At 34.5% G+C, this 20,537-nt stretch overlaps 1 protein-coding gene across 1 annotated transcript; it reads left to right on the forward strand.

The window, feature by feature from the left end:
* Positions 1–83: 83 nt before the first annotated feature.
* Positions 84–20,005, forward strand: LOC111049245 (kelch-like protein diablo). Its single transcript, XM_039425388.1, has 11 exons — positions 84–436; positions 1,624–1,886; positions 5,191–5,375; positions 7,502–7,665; positions 7,829–7,987; positions 9,524–9,734; positions 11,307–11,490; positions 13,757–13,900; positions 15,892–16,025; positions 16,762–16,970; positions 19,353–20,005. The coding sequence occupies exons 2-11, from the start codon at positions 1,693–1,695 to the stop codon at positions 19,542–19,544; spliced, it is 1,776 nt and encodes a 591-aa protein (XP_039281322.1). The 5' UTR covers positions 84–436; positions 1,624–1,692; the 3' UTR covers positions 19,545–20,005.
* The last annotated feature ends 532 nt before the right edge of the window (positions 20,006–20,537 follow it).

The following is a 20,537-nucleotide window of genomic DNA, read 5'->3' on the forward strand; positions in this document are numbered from 1 at the left end:
TTGAAAAAAATTGAAAAGTATATTCTCAATATTCAAGCGATGATTATGGATAACGTAGTTGGCTGCGCTGTTCCATCTGTGTATGTGTGTGACTTCTGTGTTCTGTCTGCTCCTGCTGCAGCTGCAGAAATTTTACAAAATTTACGACATATGACAGTGTTTTTAGGTGTTATTTTCTGAATTATCTAAGAAATTTTCGTATTTTGATTTAATAGAAAGTGTAATAAATGTAAATGAAAAAGCCATAAGCTGAATGAAAAAGACATTTACCTATGTAAGATCACTCTTTCAAATAAGCTATCAATAATAACCTATTGGATAGAGCCAGTGAAATTTACTTGTGTTGTTCTTTTTCTCAAGTTGATGTTGATCTTTTGAGCTAAAACCAGTGCCAGTCTTTATAGGCTTCTTAAACTGGTGATCAAACTTATCAAAGGTAAGAATATATAGTTCATCTTTTTCCAAAGGTAAAAATAGGATTTATGCTTATTTCTTTTACTGTATCATTCAGGTATTGACCACTGTTTCTGCTCCTTGGTTTAGATATATTCTTTTCTTGAACTCTTGAATACTGTACTGTTTAAGCAACTGTTAAGTATTTTATTTATTACCATACCTTAGTAAATAAATTACCGTAATGGCAACTTAGGCATTGTTGTAGAACATTACATTGCGGTACGGTACAGGTTGATTGCAATTATTTTATCTACAAGTTACAAGGCAAAGAAATCCTCCTGGTTCTATAAAATTGTGAACAACAAACTCCTAAAATGGTCACTCTGCTCACTAAGAGAGTTGAGTGTTGAGCCTCTATTTTGGGGATCTACCAGCTCAACAACATAAGAATACAGCACACACTGTTTAGCCTATTTTGAAAAAGGGTCGACAATCCGAGGGACGGATTCGACCCTCAATGCCAGTTTATGCTGCCAGCGGCCCTTATAAAATGATGCTTTTAAAAGTTACAATGAAACCACTAACAAAAAGTTAGGTACTTTATCAGTTTGAACATGTCGCTTTTCTTAAATATAATTTTTTATTTTAGAGTCAACTTCCTAACTTATGTTTTAGCTCTAACTGATTTGGGATCAGTTAGATTCTCATTTGATTCTGATTCTGATTCTGATTAGCTCTGATTCTGATTAGATTCTCATTTGATTCTGATTCTGATTTTGATTCTCATTAGCTATTGAGGTGCTGGGTGGAGAAAATTTACAATACCGGAAGGTAGGATCATTTTGATTCTCATTAGCTATTGAGGTGCTGGGAGCAGAACATTTAGAATAAAGGAACTTAGGTACATTGCGGCCCGCCACTATTAAATTGAAGTTAAATTTGGATCTCACATTAAAAGGTTAGGCACCCCTGTTTTAAACGTATGTGACAGAAATTTTCGACACTGCCAATCTTGAAATCTCAGTTCCTGGAAACAACTTTAAGTATTAAAGCATTATTTTACTGTTCAAGTATGTGCTGTACGTAAACTTTGAGTTGAAATACACATGTATTGTGTATTTCAATACACATGAGAATGTGATATCATGAATATAATGATTTGTTGAGTTGAATTAATTTTGTTTGTTGAGATTGACTGTATTAATTTTGTATGTTTTGTTTGTTGAGATTGACTCGGTGTGGGGTTGGGCGTCGCCGCCGCTGCGACTGCAACTGGCCGGTCTAGCGCGCTCCAGGATGGGCGACATGGTGGGTGGGGCTGAGCGGGTCGGTGGCGGGGGGGACCAGGGGGCCCCCTCCCCCGCCCGCCTCGCCCACACCTCCGAGAAGCACCCGCGCGGCACCCTCACCGAGCTCAACGTTCTGCGGCGTCATCGCGAGCTCTGTGACGTCGTGCTCAATGTCGGGCCCCGCAAGATATTCGCGCACAGGTTGGTTTCTTTCAAATTACCCACTATAATTATTAATGAAAAAGAACGATACGCTCAACTGAATTGGGATTAGATTATTCAATCCAATGATTATCAAATTGCACTTGTTTTGTAAAGTCTTGCAGCAATTATACAGTCTTGCAGGTCTTGTCGCGTATACAGGACGTAAATTCAGAGTATTTATTCAATCATTCAGAATTACACAGGAAAGTACCACAGGCTAAAACGCCCAAAACAGTTCCAATTCCAAATTTATACAACAGTCCAAATGTAGTTAGGTTATGTAGTATTGATGAAGGAGCAGATTTTGAGTATTTGTGCATACTCAATTGATGAATTTGAAGCACATTACGAGATGAGTTAGGCTGCTCAGTATTATTATGTAAGCTACATATTTTCATGTAATTTTGCTATCTAAAATAATTGAAATACAGGGTGCGGCAGTCAATCCCGCATTTTTGAAATAGGTGTAAAAAATAAACGGACGTAGATATCAAAATTATATTCATAAAATATTTTTCTACATTAAAAAGCATTTAAGAAACATTGAAAATAATCACTGTTTGAAAATAACATCAGCAAGATGGCGGCCTTCCCGAGTACGGCATTCGCGCAGGCCATTTGCGAAGCTGTTCATAACATCACGAAGCATAGGCTGAGGAATTCTCTCAATTTCTAGCCGGATTCTTGCCTTCAGTTCACCAACAGTATGAGGTCTTTCTTCGTATACTTTACTCTTTAGGTAACCCCACAAGAAAAAATCACACGCAGTGAGGTCTGGTGAACGGGGCGGCCACGGAACCGGGCCATTGCGGGGAATCACTCGGTTCGGAAAAACTCCGTTAAGAACATTCATGCTCACGCGGGCTGTGTGACTTGTTGCTCCATCTTGTTGAAACAATGTTTCTTCATTCATTTCATGTTGCCGAAGCTGAGGAATGAAGAATGTCCTTAACATTGTTGAATAGCGCTCAGCATTCACAGTAACAGATCGCTCTCTTTCGTTTTCAAAAAAATAAGGGCCTATGATACCCGACGAGGACATTGCGCACCAAACTGTTACCTTAGATGAATGGAGAGGTTTTTGATGTAATTGTTGCGGGTTCTGGTCACTCCAATACCTAAAGTTCTCAGCCTAAGAATTCCTCAGCTTATGCTTCGTGATGTTATGAACAGCTTCGCTAATGCCGTACTCGGGAAGGCCGCCATCTTGCTGATGTTATTTTCAAACAGTGATTATTTTCAATGTTTCTTAAATGCTTTTTAATGTAGAAAAATATTTTATGAATATAACTTTGATATCTACGTCCGTTTATTTTTTACACCTATTTCAAAAATGCGGGATTCACTGCTGCACCCTGTATGACTTGATTTAAATAAATATTATCGACATATCCAAATACCACTTCCGTGGGTGGTAAATTGGACGAATAATAATAATTGACCGTTTTCACACTTACACAGAATTGTCCTCCGATTGGATAATTCACACATTCAGTTGATTAGCAGCCAATCGAAGGACAATAATTCTGAGTGTCGGCCGATAACTGTAAAAGTGTGAAGACGGTCTATTGGGCGCTGGGTTCCATCTTCAATGAAATTCAGTGAAAATAGTTTAAGTTTTTACAATTATTCACGATCTCTTGTACAAAGTATTTTTTCTCACAAATAATATTCATTCTCTTCCAAAAATACAGAGTCTGTCACAAATGTTTCAAGACTGATTTTTTCCTGAGAAGTGGTGCGTGCAAACCAGTCCCACCAGCTGGGTGTAGTCGAGGCTGGTGTCAGCTTTTAACAGACTACAGCTGGGAATTCATCCAGCCTCCAAAACTCCGGAGTGAGCAGGTGGTGCTTGTGATGTTGGTACCTTCTTTCCTCGGTCGAAAAAGTAGAGAGTCAAAAATGGATTAGAATTTGGAGCAGCGTTACACGATCAAATTTTGTGTGAGACAACCGCTTCGGAGACATTGCTTATGATACTTCAAGGAAAAAGTCATGTCACGGTTCTCGATTGGCAGAAACGGTCAAAATTTGGCCGCCAGAACGCCCGTTCAGGGAGTCCTCAACCAGTCGAACGAACAATAATGTGGACAGAGTTTGTCAGTTTATGAATTAAGTATATTCAGTTCTTGACCGGCAGTCGCCAGACATACTTTGTCAAAGTTTAAAACAACTTAAAACACAAATAGCTTGATGGCTGCAGATGGTTCGTTCTATGTGGCTCTGTAGATGAACTGCGATTCCAATTAAATGAAACAGTCTCAAACTGTTCCACAAGTCCACTGGTTTTATCATTTCTCAGTGAGTACAGAGGGTAGCTGATGACTCTCACGTCACGACAACAGCCTACAAAACTTCCTATACTCCAGCTCATGAACACAAATCCAAAACCAAATACAAACCGTCACGTTAGTACTAGACTGATTGGCGATGAACTGGGACTCGATCACATAACCAGGATTGTGTCAGAATTTCAGAATTTGGTCATGAGCAACCACCACGACAATGTATGTACCTGTTCACACATTGAACGTCGTTACTGATACTTTGGCCAAGTTGAACATCACTGCATCCACCATGCAGACTTGACTTAGCTCTTTCCTGATTTTTCCTAGAGCCAAGAAAGGAAAGCGATTTGACCAAATCAAAGCAGTCCAGGATGTCGATGAGCAACCTCAATAAAAAAAATAATAGCATTCTTCAATGTTGTTTTCCATCACGAACTGTTTTTTATTAAATCACTTTTTGCTATTAAAAAAACGACTAGCAGTCAGATGACTGATCTGACTGTTAGTCGTTCTTTTTAATAGCAAAAAGTGATTTAAAAAAATAGAATTCTACCCGAGCAGCTCTAGGAGGACTTCCTATAATCAATGGAAAAAGCGCTGTCAAAATGCTCAAGCAAGGGTTCTACTTTGAAGAAAATTCATCCAAATGACGATTCCTAGTCTTCAGTCTCATCATATAGAAAGTATGGTGTCATTAATTATGGATATCTGACACATCTTCACATCTACAGATGGAAATTAATGAGAGATCGCATTAATTTCCATCGTATTAGAGAGATCGCATTAAATTTTTATTTTTGTTCAATAATTATTGTTACATCTTCACATCTTAGTATGATACCTAGATAACACCTAGATTACCTTCATCTGTGAGTATTTTCCATAAATCACAATTTCATGCAATTACATTTTGATGCAATGTTCTTTCGAGATCACTGTTTCAAGAATGATAAATACTGATTACGCTTTATTGGGTGGTTGACATTAATTGATATTGAATGTGGTTTTTACAGGGTGATCCTCTCAGCGTGCAGTCCGTACTTCAGAGCAATGTTCACTGGCGAACTAGCAGAGTCGAGGCAAACCGAAGTAACAATCCGTGATATTGATGAAGTTGCTATGGAACTACTAATCGATTTTTGTTATACCTCGCATATAGTTGTAGAAGAAGCCAACGTACAAACTCTATTACCAGCAGGTAAATATCGGGGGTTTCATAATTTAAAATAAACTATATAGTAGTTGTTTACTTGAATCAGGTTATCACTGAATCAATTGAATATATTCACTAACTAGAAGTTGAATATTGTAAAAAATCTAAATTATTTGAATGAAATGTCTTATTTTCTGGAGGTAACTAAGGGCCGGTTTCCAAGCTCTGGATTTTGCCAGTTCTAGACTTTAAACAGCTGGAGTCAGAAAATTGGCTTACCGAAACGGGGCGTAATCGTAGTCAATGTTTAAATTAAATTTCGAAAAACTAGAAAATTGAACACAAAATGAAGAGAAAATAGTGTAAAGTTTCAGCTATTTTGAATTACTTGGGAATGTTTCACTTCGTCAAGGGAAAACGTTTTCAATTATAAAAATGAGAAAATCATAGGAGATTATCATAAAAACTACGACTACACCCTGTTTCGGAAAGCCAATTTTCTGACTCCAGCTGTTGAAAGTCTAGAACTTTTCTAAATCCCGAGCTCGGAAACCGGCCCTTAGAAAGTTGATGTATTTGAATTGTGCGTGAGTACGTACATTATCAACGTTACTACACCACTGTTGATCGCACCTCTAGGCTTATCATAAACCAGACTTATTGCGATTTCAATCTTGTCAACCCTCGATTGAGCACAATTCAAAGCATATCAAAAAGCCTTTCTTTATAGTATCGGCACTATCGCCTTGTATTGAGCGTGAATATTTGTTGTTTTAAAATCACATTTATTTCAAATTACATTTTATATTTGATAAAAAATTATTGGTAGTAAATTATTTTATAAAGATAGTATAACAACTAACAAGTGAAGGTTCTATTAAATGAAAAAGACTAAGAAATTGTCAAAAACCACAGATTTATTGATACTCAGAAAGACCGGTTTCGGTTATTACACCATTGTCAATCTCTAATAAACAGAGATTGAGATTATCAGAGATTGACAATGGTTTAATAACGTTTCTCACAGATTTATTGTTACTTAGAAAGACCGGTTTCGGTTATTACACCATTGTCAATAACCGAATGTAATAACCGAAACCGGTCTTTCTGAATATCAATAAATCTGTGTTTTTTTGACAATTTCTTAGTCTTTTTCATTTAATAGAAACTTTACTTGTTAGTTGTTATACTATCTTCATAAAATAATTTAGCTTACTACTAATAATATTTTATCAGATATAGAATTTTAATTGAAATAAATGTGACTTTAAAACAACAAATATTCACGCTTAATACAAGGCGATAGATAGCTAAATTATTTTATGAAGATAGTATAACAACTAACAAGTAAAGTATCTATTAAATGACTAAGAAATTGTCAAAAAACCACAGATTTATTGATACTCAGAAAGACCGGTTTCGGTTATTACACCATTGTCAATCTCTAATAAACAGAGATTGAGATTATCAGAGATTGACAATGGTTTAATAACGTTTCTCACAGATTTATTGATACTTAGAAAGACCGGTTTCGGTTATTACACCATTGTCAATAACCGAATGTAATAACCGAAACCGGTCTTTCTAAGTATCAATAATCTGTGGTTTTTTGACAATTTCTCAGTCTTTTTCATTTAATATTAATAATTACCACAATATCAACTTATCAACTACACAAAAAGTGAAAGTAAAGGTTCTCTTTTCAAAATAATATTTTTTGACAATATTTCTTTGAAACAAGCTGCTTTGTTTCTTTTATGGTTTGGTTTTTTCTTGAACTATCATGAAAGTGTAACATGTTATTTCTAAGCAAATTAAAACGTTTTATAAACTTCCTCGGTAGTTCAATAGGTTCTTCAAAGTATGCTTATTTGTCTTGATAAAATATCCTTTCTTCACTGTTGAAACCCAGAATACAAATCACACTCAATTTTCGCTTCAAGAAGGTTTATTGAAGTGGACTCAAATCAATTCAAGTGGATAGCATAACCTATAATTTTTATTCATTCATAACTCTACCTTCATTGTATTATCATTCATCCCATCATCATCACCTAGGCTTAAAATACTTCTAGAAAGTCGCCTTTGTAAAATAATAAATAAATATATTTCATTCCATGTTAATAATTTACATTTACAATGTTAATGGTGAATATTTTCTTATTTTCCAGCATGTTTACTTCAGTTGGCTGAAATTCAAGAAATATGCTGCGAGTTTTTGAAACGGCAGCTGGATCCATCCAATTGTTTAGGAATTCGTGCTTTTGCAGACACACATTCATGCCGCGAATTGTTGCGAATCGCTGATAAATTCACGCAACACAATTTCCAAGAGGTGGGTTCCATACTATTAAATACAATCATCACTAATATTGTAATTTGTTAATTGTTGAATATTCTATTAGATTCCATCATTCAATTAAATTATTCTATTAAAAACTCTTGTATAATATAATATGAATAAAAAAATAATCTATGTGGATTTTTTTGTGTTTCAGGTAATGGAAAGCGAAGAATTCCTATTGCTTCCTGTGTGTCAACTGGTTGATATAATTTCTAGTGATGAATTGAATGTAAGGACTGAAGAACAAGTATTCAGTGCAGTGATGTCTTGGGTTAAATATAATGTATCCGAAAGGAGACAGCATTTGTCACAGGTGAGCTATTTTATTGTATTTTCAATTTAAAGTATTAAGTGTCCAGTTTGTTCATTATTATTATCATTGAGTATTATGCATTATAAATAGTGTCAAGACTAAGATAAAATGATAATTCACAATAATCAGTTGAGAAAGACTTGTATGGACTAATTGAAATTAAATGTATTTTCAATTCTGTTTTGAAATCCGTACTATCCTTCTCTCTGATATAATAATTGATATCAATTGGTATCTAATTGAAGAACTTAGCTCCCATGTAGGAGGGACGTTTTTCAAAGAATTGTCTTCTATGTTGATGAAGAGCATACGTTCTTCTTATGCACTTAGTTCTTCACATAGTTTTTTTATGTTTGTGTTCAGCACTTCTCTATGTATTCCCGGCTACACTGGGAGATGTAGAAAATTAATACCTTGAATTCTTAAGAGACCATCGATATTTCTTGTCGATATTACAAAACTACATCCATTATAGTACATTAATGACGATATAATTATCCGCTTATAAAGTTTCTTTTTCTTTTTGTTTCTTCCAACATCATTATTAAAATCATAACACTTGATACTAATGTACAACGTACAAGTAATGCACAGCCACACTCATCATTATATTACCCGAATCAATATTATTATAGTAATCAACATTATAATAGTAATCTTTCTTCAACTCCAAACATTTACATTTTTCTTTCAGTTTGATCGATTCATTCATATAAAATAACCTAATCATTAAGCCAAATAATACTGTAAAAGTTATTTGTTTCAATGATAAAATCTTTCTGTTATTGTACTATTCTTTGAATGAAAAAATCTTATTCATTCCATTTTCATTTCAAAATTCTAGAGGTCGCACCATGCCTGTAAAATTATAATGTCGATTCGAGTATTTAAATATTAAGATGTGTGTAGTAGGAGTAAGAGTTGCAATTTCCACATGATTTTTCAATTTTATGTTTGAATAGACTGTCAGAGAAGAAACACTTTCAAATTCTATCACAAATCGGTGACGCAAATTTAAAAAGGAAATTGATAATAAAACTTTTCAGTAACTGTTAGGCTGGTCACACACCAATTAGTCAAGACAAGACTAGTCACGTTTAGTCACAATACTTCACATTGATGCTTATGACACAACACACAATTATTGGACATGCACAATTATGGACAACACAATTATTTAATTAATTAATCAATTATTTAAATTTAAATTATAAATTATTTCAATTTAATTATTCAATTAATTATTGGACAACACACAATTGGTAGGACACAAATGATTAGTCATTGCAATTAGACATGACTCCATGTCTATGTGAAGTATTGTGACTAAACGTGACTAGTCTTGTCTTGACTAATCGGTGTGTGACCAGCCTTACTCTCATTCAATACTCACATTCAAGGTTGTAATTAATTTTTATACTTCTCATTTGCAAATTATTCTTGAATATTAATAAAATTAATAAATTATTCATAAAATTCCTTCAAGTAACTTGTAAATATTATACAGTATTATACTTTATCACGATTCATTTTCAGGTTCTACAACATGTGCGTCTACCTCTTCTTAGTCCGAAATTCTTAGTTGGAACCGTTGGCTCTGACCTTCTAGTACGAAGTGACGAAGCGTGCCGCGATTTGGTCGACGAGGCTAAGAATTACCTGCTGCTACCTCAGGAGCGTCCTCTCATGCAAGGACCCCGAACTCGGCCCCGAAAGCCCACAAGACGGGGAGAAGTTCTCTTTGCCGGTGGGTTCTGTTCAATTTCGTGTTTTATCATTGTTTTCATCCGTCTCTCCTTTTCTTGAGCAGACAACAGTACAATTGTGATTTTTCTATAAATTCTCTTCATACCTGCATATATTTTTAAATCGTTCACAAAATATGCTGAAACGTTAGAAAGGGTGAGGGAGTGAACTTGATTATTTTATTTGCTCTTCTATAAATTTCATGATACAACTTTGCAATGTGCACTTTATTATCAAAGGAATTGATTGTTATTTTTAATCACATTTTATCGCTGACTCAATATTCGAGAATGTAAGCAAAATTCATAAAACAAGATGTTACACAACAATGGAATTAGAATTCACAAGAATATGAAGAACCGTCCCAAGATAGCAGATTTTGAAAATTCATTGTTCTGAATTATTGAAAAAATCATTTTAGACATCATATTCACTAAACAATTTTTTCGGCTAAGTTACCAACATCCCTGTTTTTACCAACCAATTCTTCTGAAAAATACCTTCTTCCCTTGAATAACCATATTCACCCTTTCACCTCAAAAATCACGTTTTAGCTTGGTTTTAGAGATATAATTATAACCACTACAGTACTACAAATGAAAACATTTTATTAGATTCATTGGATTTAACAGCAATTAAGTTATCTTCTATTGAAATGTTGATCCAGTCACTAGGTGAAAAAATAACCTTCATCGAAAAGCACAATAACTTATTACGGAAAACGATGGTTACATTGGTTTCTGTTTCATAAGAAAAGGTTTAGTTTATATCCTATTTTATAAAACTGCATTGGTGCTGGAGTATATGTTATTTGCGGTACACAGTGCATGAATACCAAAGTGTATTATGCTTTTTATAAATCCGTGTGCTGATTCTCAGGGTGGCCACCTACCGGGAAAACCAGGAGAACCTTGAATTCCTCATGATTTTACTAACTGGTAAAAATACCGTGAATTCCTCATGAATTTTTTTAATTATTAATTAATTTTTCATAGGTTTCAATTAATTTAGTTAAGAAGTGTACATAACAATAAACTCAAATAAACAAAAAATATGGCTAGCAATAATAATTGGCAATGTTTTTGAACTACCTAACTTAAAAATAAAATATCTAAAAAACATCGATTTTCTTGTCATGTAAAAAATTAAATTTTTGAGCTTATTTGGGAATTAAAATATGCTATTTGCAATTCGTCATGGAAGATCAAACTGAAGATTTCCATAATAAATTCTTTACGAATGTATCTTGTTCCTCAAATACCGGAACTCTAACTGGAAAATTTGAAATTTCACTCTGGAAAACCGGGAATTACTCATGATTTTTCTATTTTAAAGTGGGTGGTCACTCTGGATCCTGTATGTTTACCGATCGATATATTTGGCAATAGAGTGTATTTTTTGCGGTAGACAGTGTATTATGGTTTTATAATTATGTATTTCATATTTTCTCAATATGTATTTCAAAATAGATAAATAATTCCGTGTGCTAATTCTGTAAGTTTACTGATAGTCTTTAGCAATGAATTTTATTTTCAATTCTCAGCATATCTAATGGTGTGATTGATGGTTTCAGTTGGTGGGTGGTGCAGTGGCGATGCGATTGCGTCGGTCGAGAGGTTCGACCCGCAGACGGTCGACTGGAAGATGGTGGCCTCCATGAGCAAACGGCGCTGCGGTGTGGGTGTGGCCGTCCTCAATGATCTCTTGTATGCTGTCGGTGGCCACGACGGACAATCGTATCTCAACAGTATCGAACGGTAGGAATTCGTCTGCTCTAATTATTTGTTGACTCAATTAAATCGGGAAACATGTAGCTACACCTGAAATTTATTGTTGATCTTTATTCATTCATTCATACAATACGTACATCATCAAAATGATAGGGAGTGGTAAAATAAGGTAACCTTGTATTATTCCTCTCCCAAATTTAGATAAGGTTACAGCATAGAGAAACAATAGCGTACATAGATATCCCATGGTATATGGCGTTTATGTCGCAACTTTCACTGTTAACTCAAGCCGATTATTGTCGATTTTTACTGTTTTGTTGAGGTGAGAGTGTATGAACGGCACAATATGAGAGACTGCCAGCGTCACACAGCTTCACGGGAAAGAACTACGTGGACTATCGGCTTGAGTTAACGTTGAAAATTGCGACATAAACGCCCTATACCATGGGATATCTACTTATGCTATTGTTTCCCTATGGTTACAGTTACACATAGTCCGAAATAGGTTGTTCACAGTCTTGTTCTCAAAATTTTCAGTCCTTAAATATTTTCACAAAGTAAATTTTCAAAATTTAGATGCTTCAAAACCAAACATAGAAAAATATTTCACATTATTAACTAAAACAATAGGAAATATTCACATATTAAAGAAATAATTTTGAAGTAGTACCGAAAAACAAATTTAATTCTAAAAGCACAGCTGATAATATGAGAGGTTCTGAGAGATCTTTAGGTTGTTATAGATGATTCAGTCAAAGTGGAGAAAAAGTTTAAAATTCAGTGACCTTATGGGGTCCGAGCTTTCTCTCATGAATGAATCATCTATAGATTGATAGATCTTTTTAAATCTTTTAACGTCAAATAATGTGAACTAACTGGCAAGCCGTCGTAAATTAAGAACTGGAGCGTCGCAAACCCAGTTTGCTGGGTTGCTCCAATATTGAATTTCATTTCTATCACATCTATCGTATAATCCCTACCATTATGGATGTGATAATTAATGACAATCTCTCAGTACGAACTTATGTGGTAGAGAATAATTTGATTATTTGCTATTGTTGCTCATATATTGAATAATTAATAATATAAATTATAAATTAATTATAGAATGAATAACCAGATACAGGAATCTTCTCATCACCAGTGTTGTAAGGAAGGCACTATACCAGAGACATTTCAATCATTTAGCACCAACATTATATATAATCTACTTCCTGCAAACTTTAAACAGATTAATCATCCTAGAGAGTTCAAAACAATAGTACACAATTGGTTGATGAGCAAAGGAAGACAGAACATAGAAAACATTATTTCAAACAACAACTAACCACCTAATGACTTACTAAACACTAACTAATAAATAATACGCACAAAAAAAACAAACAACCTACTCTAGAACATGGTACGCCATAGTGGAGTAGGTCAATTTCCACACAGAAAAATTAAACAAGTAGAGGACACATTATACAAATTTTTTGTAACTAACTATTGTATGTAATTTATCCAATATTTTGTGTAATTAATGTTGTAGTTTTAGTTTTTTTTTTGGGAAATGAACATTTATTTTATTTATTTAATTAAAAATATAATATTTTTTATTACATAAATCGTATAATCTCTCACATCATGGCTATGATAATATTATTGACAATCTCTCAGTACGATCTCATGTGGTAGAGAATTATAGGCTCATTTGAAGAAATTATTTAAATATTCAAGTTTTAAGGATTATCGTCATTTTTGGGGTATTTAATCGTCATTTCTCATCAAATTATCATACGGATCTATTCAGGTAGCAGGAAAATCTCTTGTATGATTTATGTTGTATGATAGTATTCGTAGGATGTATTACGTGGTTAAGTGGTAGAGTGGACATTACTGTCCAAACTTCGCCACGTCATCAAATAAAAAGTCATTGTGCCAGTTGCACAAAAGCCGGTCAAGTTTTAATCGTGATTAATTTCACGAGAAACAATGAGAGAAGCCGTCTTTTCAAAAAATCCTTCTCTGATTGGTTCTCGTGAAATTAACCACGATTAAAATTCAACCTGCTTTTGTGTAACCGGGCCATTCTATTCTATATTGAATGAAACTAACAATTAACAAGAAAATAGAATTAACAAGAGCTCTGCTCACTTGAACAGCTTAACGCCAAAAATTAATATGAATGAAAGAAGAAGATTAGAAGATGACATTTTGCGTAGCGTGTTTTCTTATCTCAAACTTGTCGAGTCATTTTATACAATTTAACACAAAAAATCAATAATGACATGCGTTGTTTTTAATGTTATAGGTACGATCCACAAACAAACCAGTGGTCATGTGACGTGGCTCCTACAACCTCGTGCAGAACCAGTGTGGGAGTCGCCGTACTCGATGGCTTTCTGTATGCCGTTGGCGGACAGGATGGAGTTCAGTGCTTGAATCACGTTGAACGGTAAGCTATCTTGTTGCATCCATTATGATTAATTCATTAAAAACATTCATCTGTAGAGAAATTGGCCATTTTATTATCGAATCAGACTAAATCAACGCAACTGATGTATGTATCATCAGATACAAATAAATAGGTTTCTAAAACAGTATCTTTACTCTATGGTATTATTCGATTTAAAAACAAATTGATTAACTAGTGTCATGATTTTGTTATCAAAAATAATCATTATCCAACCTCAGTTAATGATGTGTTACTTCTCCTAGTCTAAGTTTTCTTGTCGAGTCTTGTTTCTTGTTTTTGACAAATATTTAAATTGTCTTCATAATCAAGTTGTTATGGTGATGATGATGATGATGATGATGATGATGATCCGTACTATTTTCATTTATTTAATCATTCAGTATTACACAACTTCCAGAAAAGTACGAAAGGCTTAAGCCCAAACGGTTCTAGTTATACGAAATTTATACAACAGTCCAAATGTAGCTAGGTTATGTGTCACTTTTACATGTTCGAATTACACATTCTAATTCACAATCCGAAACAATCAAAAAGCATTTTACAATTTAAAAATACTTCTAGAATGAATTAGGCTAAATCAATTAACCTACAGACAATTAGAAAAGTCCAAACTTTAAAGAAACTATATTCTACTATTGAGTAATGCCAGCCAGAATAGCCGATACGACTAGGCGATACGACTAAGGCGTTGCTTCCTGTAGTCTGCTAGTGCAACCTGGACGTGAGTTCGAATCCTGCCGAAGGCATGGACATTAGATCATCTCATAAAAACAACCTCGTTTTTTCCATTACCCATGCCCAGGCAAAAAGCTCATGTGAGCGTCATCCGCAGTAACAAAATATATGTATCATGTGATAATGATTGTTTATGAATATAATTAAGGACTGAACATTTTGTGAAGTGAAGAACTACAAGACTTAACCAATTTTGGACTATGTGTAACCTTATCTAAATCTGGGAGAGGAGTAGCACAAGGTTACCTTATTTTTCTCTCCCTATCATTTTGATAATGTACTTACTGTATGAATGAATAAAGTTAAAGATGTACTGAAATAGTTAAATCAAAATAATCGAAAAATCCATTGCGTTTTGATTACTGTAATATTCTTGTCCAAAGTATTTTATAACTATATGTATTAAATAAACAATAAATACAACTTGGGCTATTGAATAACGCATTTTTGTACATCACTACGATTCGCGTGATGGCGACGAAAGCGTGATTTTTTATCAGTAGTGAAATAGTTGTCCTCGCCGTTATGCGAATCGCAGTGGTGTACTCAAGGCTTGAGAGTGATAGAAAACCGTTGAGTTTCAACTAATATTTGTGTCTATTTGATTAGTGACAATGATTTCATGATCATAGACACCTGAATCCTTCAGAGATCATTCTTGAATAAAATAGAATCTAAAACATTTCAGTTTCTACAGCTATAGATGAATGTAATAAAAGATTATCCACATTTTAATAGAATAAAATTACTTATTGAATAATCAACTAAATTTACTAAAATATTGATTGTTGATTCATAATTAATACGTAATCATTGTTTGGAATTTCTGACATTGAAAGAGGTATTAATTTATTTAATCATTCAGAATTACACAACTTACAGAAAAGTACCACAGGCGTACGCCCAAACCGGTTCCAATTCTAATTTATACAACAGTCCAAATGTAGTTAGGTTATGTGTCACTTCAACATTCTTAGTTACACACTCAATTTACAATTCGAAAACGCACAAAATTAAAAAAGTACTTCTAAATTGAATTAAATCAATTAAAAATATTTAAAAAATTCCAAACTTTCAAAACACGCTATAACATCTTGAGACCGAAAAGAAAAACACACTATTTAGAACTTATCACAATAAACAACAAAGTTAATTTTACGTATTTCAAAATGTATTATAAAACTCTCTTGTCTTCTTGCTCAACTCCTATGTTATGTTGTATTGTTCGACTGCAGATACGACCCGAAAGAGAACAAGTGGGGCAAAGTGGCCCCCATGACAACGAGGCGACTGGGAGTGGCTGTGGCGGTGCTGGGCGGCTACTTGTATGCTATCGGGGGCTCAGATGGACAGTGTCCACTCAATACAGGTATATCCTCATAGATAACCATTCATGTACAGGTATATCCTCACAGATAACCATTTATGTACAGGTATATCCTCACAAATAACCATTCCCACTCCTAACCATTCTCACTTATTCATATGTTCTTAGTTGGAGCTTAAAGCTCGTAGAAAATAGAAACAACCCGACATATGGGAAGTATGATAAATTATTTCTCCAAAATTGTATGAATACAAAATGTTAGTCTTCATGGCTTTAGAACTTTTGAACTGGCTTTATCAATTTTTATGAATCTTTATTCAGAACAAGCTTTCGCTCGTTTGGCCCAACCCCAGCCTAAGAGACTGCTCTGTTTTAATCTTACGCTTTGATCCATCAACAATTATTTAGCCTCTCGTTTTAACAATCTCTCACTCTTTTATCTTCCAACTATATTTTTTACCTCTCGTTACAACAATTTCTCAAGTTCTATCTTTTAACAATTCAACCTTTCGTTTTCTTTGAATCTATCATATTCAAATTGTGATGGCCGTCAAAATCAAATCCAGTTTCTAGCTATGAAATACAATTTATAACAATAAAAAGATATATAACTTTTACAAACAATTTTATCTGCTACTTGTCATCAACTACTGTTGATGTTCAATTTTCAAGTGGTATGTATGTTGCATTGGAGCGGTATGAACAATACAAATCTATATAACTTCAGCTACTCCAACTACTGTTGATGTACAATTTTCAAGTGACATTTATGTTGCAGTGGAGCGGTATGATCCTCGTCAGAACAAGTGGACTCAAATGCCTCCGATGTCGACGAGAAGAAAACACCTTGGCTGCGCGGTGTTCAACAATGTGATCTACGCGGTGGGGGGCCGCGACGACTGCATGGAGTTGTCTAGTGCAGAGCGCTTCAATCCTCTTGCCAACTCGTGGTCTCCTATCGTCGCCATGACGTCACGACGAAGTGGGGTGAGTTTGAGTTACATCATTCGAAGATGTCAGTGATTGATTGGTTGGTTCTCACCAGAAATAAATTATGATTGATTAAATTATTGTTTATACAGGGACCGGCATATTAATCTGACGATTCTGTAGTAATTGTTGTGTCGACACCACTGTCATTGAAAAGGTGGGAATTTTGTACATCGACAGGTCTATTTCAGTAGCCAGTATGTCGTGGTCAAGTGAACATCGAGCGTTTGTGATTGAAGCTTATTTTTAAAATAATGACTTAGTTATTTTAACACATCGTTTATTTCGCAGACATTTCAATTTAAATCGACACGCGCCTGTTCCCAGTAGGAATACGATATTGCTGTGGGTAAGGGATTTCAGGAACACATCGTCTGCTTTATAAAAAAAACCAACATGACGAAAACTGACTGTGAGAACGCCTGAAAACATTAACGCGGTAAGAGTAGCTGTTGCACGGTCTCCACGACGTTCAGCAGCGAAACATGCTGTTACTAGCCATTTCTGATCGAAGTGTACGACGAATTCTTCATTCCGACCTAAATTCCATCCATATAAGATAATATTAGAGCAACAACGCAATGCAAATGATTGGGCACATCGCAGAGTCGCTTACGAGATCATTCTCGAAAATGTACACCAGGATGCCATTATTCTTTCAAGTGACTAGGCACATTTTCATTTATTGGGATTTGTGAATAAACAAAATTACCATTATTGGGCAGCCAATAATCCACATAACTAAAGGAAGTCATTCCACGAGAAATTTAAGTAATTCCACAAGTGATGATTGAGTGAGCAATGGCTAATTTTAGAATTAGCTTAAGTGAGTATGTGAAAAGTAACGGACAACATTTGGATGACATAATCTTCAAATGAAAATCTATGTAATCCACTGTAAATTGCAAAATTTTATCTTTAATTTGATATTATATGTCTTGATTGTACGGAACATACTTTGATTATTATCCCTCAAAAATCGTCGGGTTTTTATGCCGGACTCTGTATTAGCGAGGCTCCTAAATCATCATATATGTGTAGTTGCTTTTAGAAAAATGAGTGGCCGTAGTCGAATCTTTGGTTTGACTACATTATGTTGGTAATTACTTGGCTAAATTATGTATAACACATAATTTCAATAACAATTGGAGATCATGGGTTCTTTCTCGGGTTTTTTTCTAAAGTCTTTTTCAGGCCACTCTCGTATTTCGAACCTGCATGTTAAGCTGACGGTTCCTCTAAAGTTCAAGTTTGAAACAACTGTTATCAAATAAATCTGGAAATGCTAAGGGGGCTGTGTCACTACTTCATTCCCTCTTCCAACCTCTTATTCAAATTTACAGCTGACCATCCACTTTGTCCCATCAGCAAATCCTATAGATTCTCAAACTTACAGCTGACCATCCACTTTGTCCCATCAGCAAATCCAATCTATAGGATTTATTATGTATTATAATCTATCAGCTTATTACGTCAGATCCCAATATTGATATTAGTATCAATAAAAAAGGGCGATTACATTTCATCGGTAAAGGTTTATCTTTTTAGATTATTCATTTCGGATCTAACTTATTATCTATATATTATTTTTAAATTAACATAAAATACAAATTACTCATCTACTGCTACTGTACTGTTCTGTGTTATTTCTACTTTACTCGACTAAACTTTGCCTGCATAGATTTGGACTTGATTCATATTTTGTATCCATAACAATATTCAGAGCTAAGTATAGGCAGCTCCCTAAAACTCAGTCTACACTAGAATTTGGTCACATGATTTGTCCAAAGTTTATATAAACACCAAAGCATTGCCCTTCAAAATAGGCGAATCTAAAATGATTAGATAAGTAGCGGTTTGACTCAGTGGTCGCGCTGATCTCTTGGATTACTTTAGAATCATGCGCCTGGTACTCCCGTTGGAAGGGTTACCGCTTGAGTCAACTCCTCTGAATATGATTCATGAGTTGTAAAATTGTTTCCCGGTGGTTCAGAACCCACCTAAAAATGTAGGTCTATTCTTCTGTCATTATCATCCGCCACATTACCCACGCACAAGCCTAGAGGTCATGTGGGCATCACCCTCAGCAAAAAATTAATTATCAATTATAAATCTGAAAATGCTGATGAGGATGCCATAATCAGATTGAAAAATATTTTTCTTCTATTACTCCTGAACATTTTAGTTCATGCTCACACTATTAAGGCGTTATTTTATCGCTTCATTAAGAAAGTTATGTACGTGAATGTAATGTTATGGGATGAATATTAGGTACTGAAATATTAGATTTAGAAATCTGATTAAAAATTAATATTAGATTTAGAAAATTGATTGAGGAATGAATTTTCTTTTATGATACTGATGTGTGTGTGATTTCAGGTTGGATTGGCGGTTGTCAACGGCCAATTGTATGCTGTCGGTGGATTCGATGGAACGGCCTACCTCAAAACAATAGAAGTTTACGACCCAGAGCAAAACCAGTGGAGGTTATGTGGTGCAATGAATTATCGTAGGCTGGGCGGGGGTGTGGGGGTTATGCGAGCCCCCCAAACCGAGAATTACTTCTGGTAACAGTGCATTCTTCCAATCGAAATGGAATTCATGTGTTCACACATTAAAAAAAATCACATAATTGAATGACTCAATCATAACTTCTGTTGCACGTAATAGTTAGTGTTCAACAGTTGCAAAATCATGTATCGTTGAATAGTGCTAATATATAATATATGTATATTTCAATTGTGTATAAATCTCCCTTCATCCCGAAACGTGATAATAATTATAATGTATATTCTTATGCACTTATATGTTTTAATTTAAGCACTATCGACGTAATGTTGATAAAATCATTTAATGCCATTTTGATACTTTAAATTCTCAAGTATATTTTATTTTTGTTGAAATTTGGAATGTTTCTAGGTGTTTCATTCATAATCTAATGATTATGGGTATGACTTTGTTTAATATGTGAAGAATTGTTGAATTTAACATTTTTTGCTGCATTGTTAATTAAATCGCTATGAATACTTCGATTCTAGATTGTTGCATCATTTTAACCAATCCTCAATAATTACTATATGCAAACTAGATGGAGTTGAAGAAGATCCATCGCAAACTAAATAGTAACAAATATCGAAAATTGTAAAACTAAAATAAATTTGAAGGCTGCGATAGAACAGTCATGGCCATTGAAAGCGTAGCAAAGTGGATAGGAACCCTAGAAGAGTCTCATTGTGCTCATGCTGTTATAATTTGAAAATTATATTATCTATAATAAAATAAAGGAAAGAGCTGGCTTATTCACGTACGGGATAGGAAAATTATGTATGACGCATCATCACGTCTGAACTACAGGACTGATTAACGTGAAATTTTGCATATCGATTCTTAATTAACCGAGATGGTTATAGGCATATTTTCAATCCTTCAAGATTTCATTACGTCAAGTTTTAAAATAGACCCTTGCGGAGCACGGGTTTCCTGCTAGTTTGGAAATAAATTATTCTAGGAGAATGTCGATTTTCTTATCGGCTATCATAAGGAAAATGTTTTTTGATTAGCTCT

The sequence above is a fragment of the Nilaparvata lugens genome, chromosome 3 (assembly GCF_014356525.2).
Source record: "Nilaparvata lugens isolate BPH chromosome 3, ASM1435652v1, whole genome shotgun sequence".
Lineage (NCBI taxonomy): Eukaryota > Metazoa > Arthropoda > Insecta > Hemiptera > Delphacidae > Nilaparvata > Nilaparvata lugens.

Coding starts and splice junctions, on each gene's coding strand:
- LOC111049245 (XM_039425388.1), top strand. CDS start 1,693: ATGGGCGACATGGTGGGTGGGGCTGAGCGGGTCGGTGGCGGGGGGGAC. Junction 1,887..5,190: donor CGCAAGATATTCGCGCACAG/GTTGGTTTCTTT, acceptor TGGTTTTTACAG/GGTGATCCTCTCAGCGTGCA. Junction 16,026..16,761: donor ACAGTGTCCACTCAATACAG/GTATATCCTCAT, acceptor TTTATGTTGCAG/TGGAGCGGTATGATCCTCGT.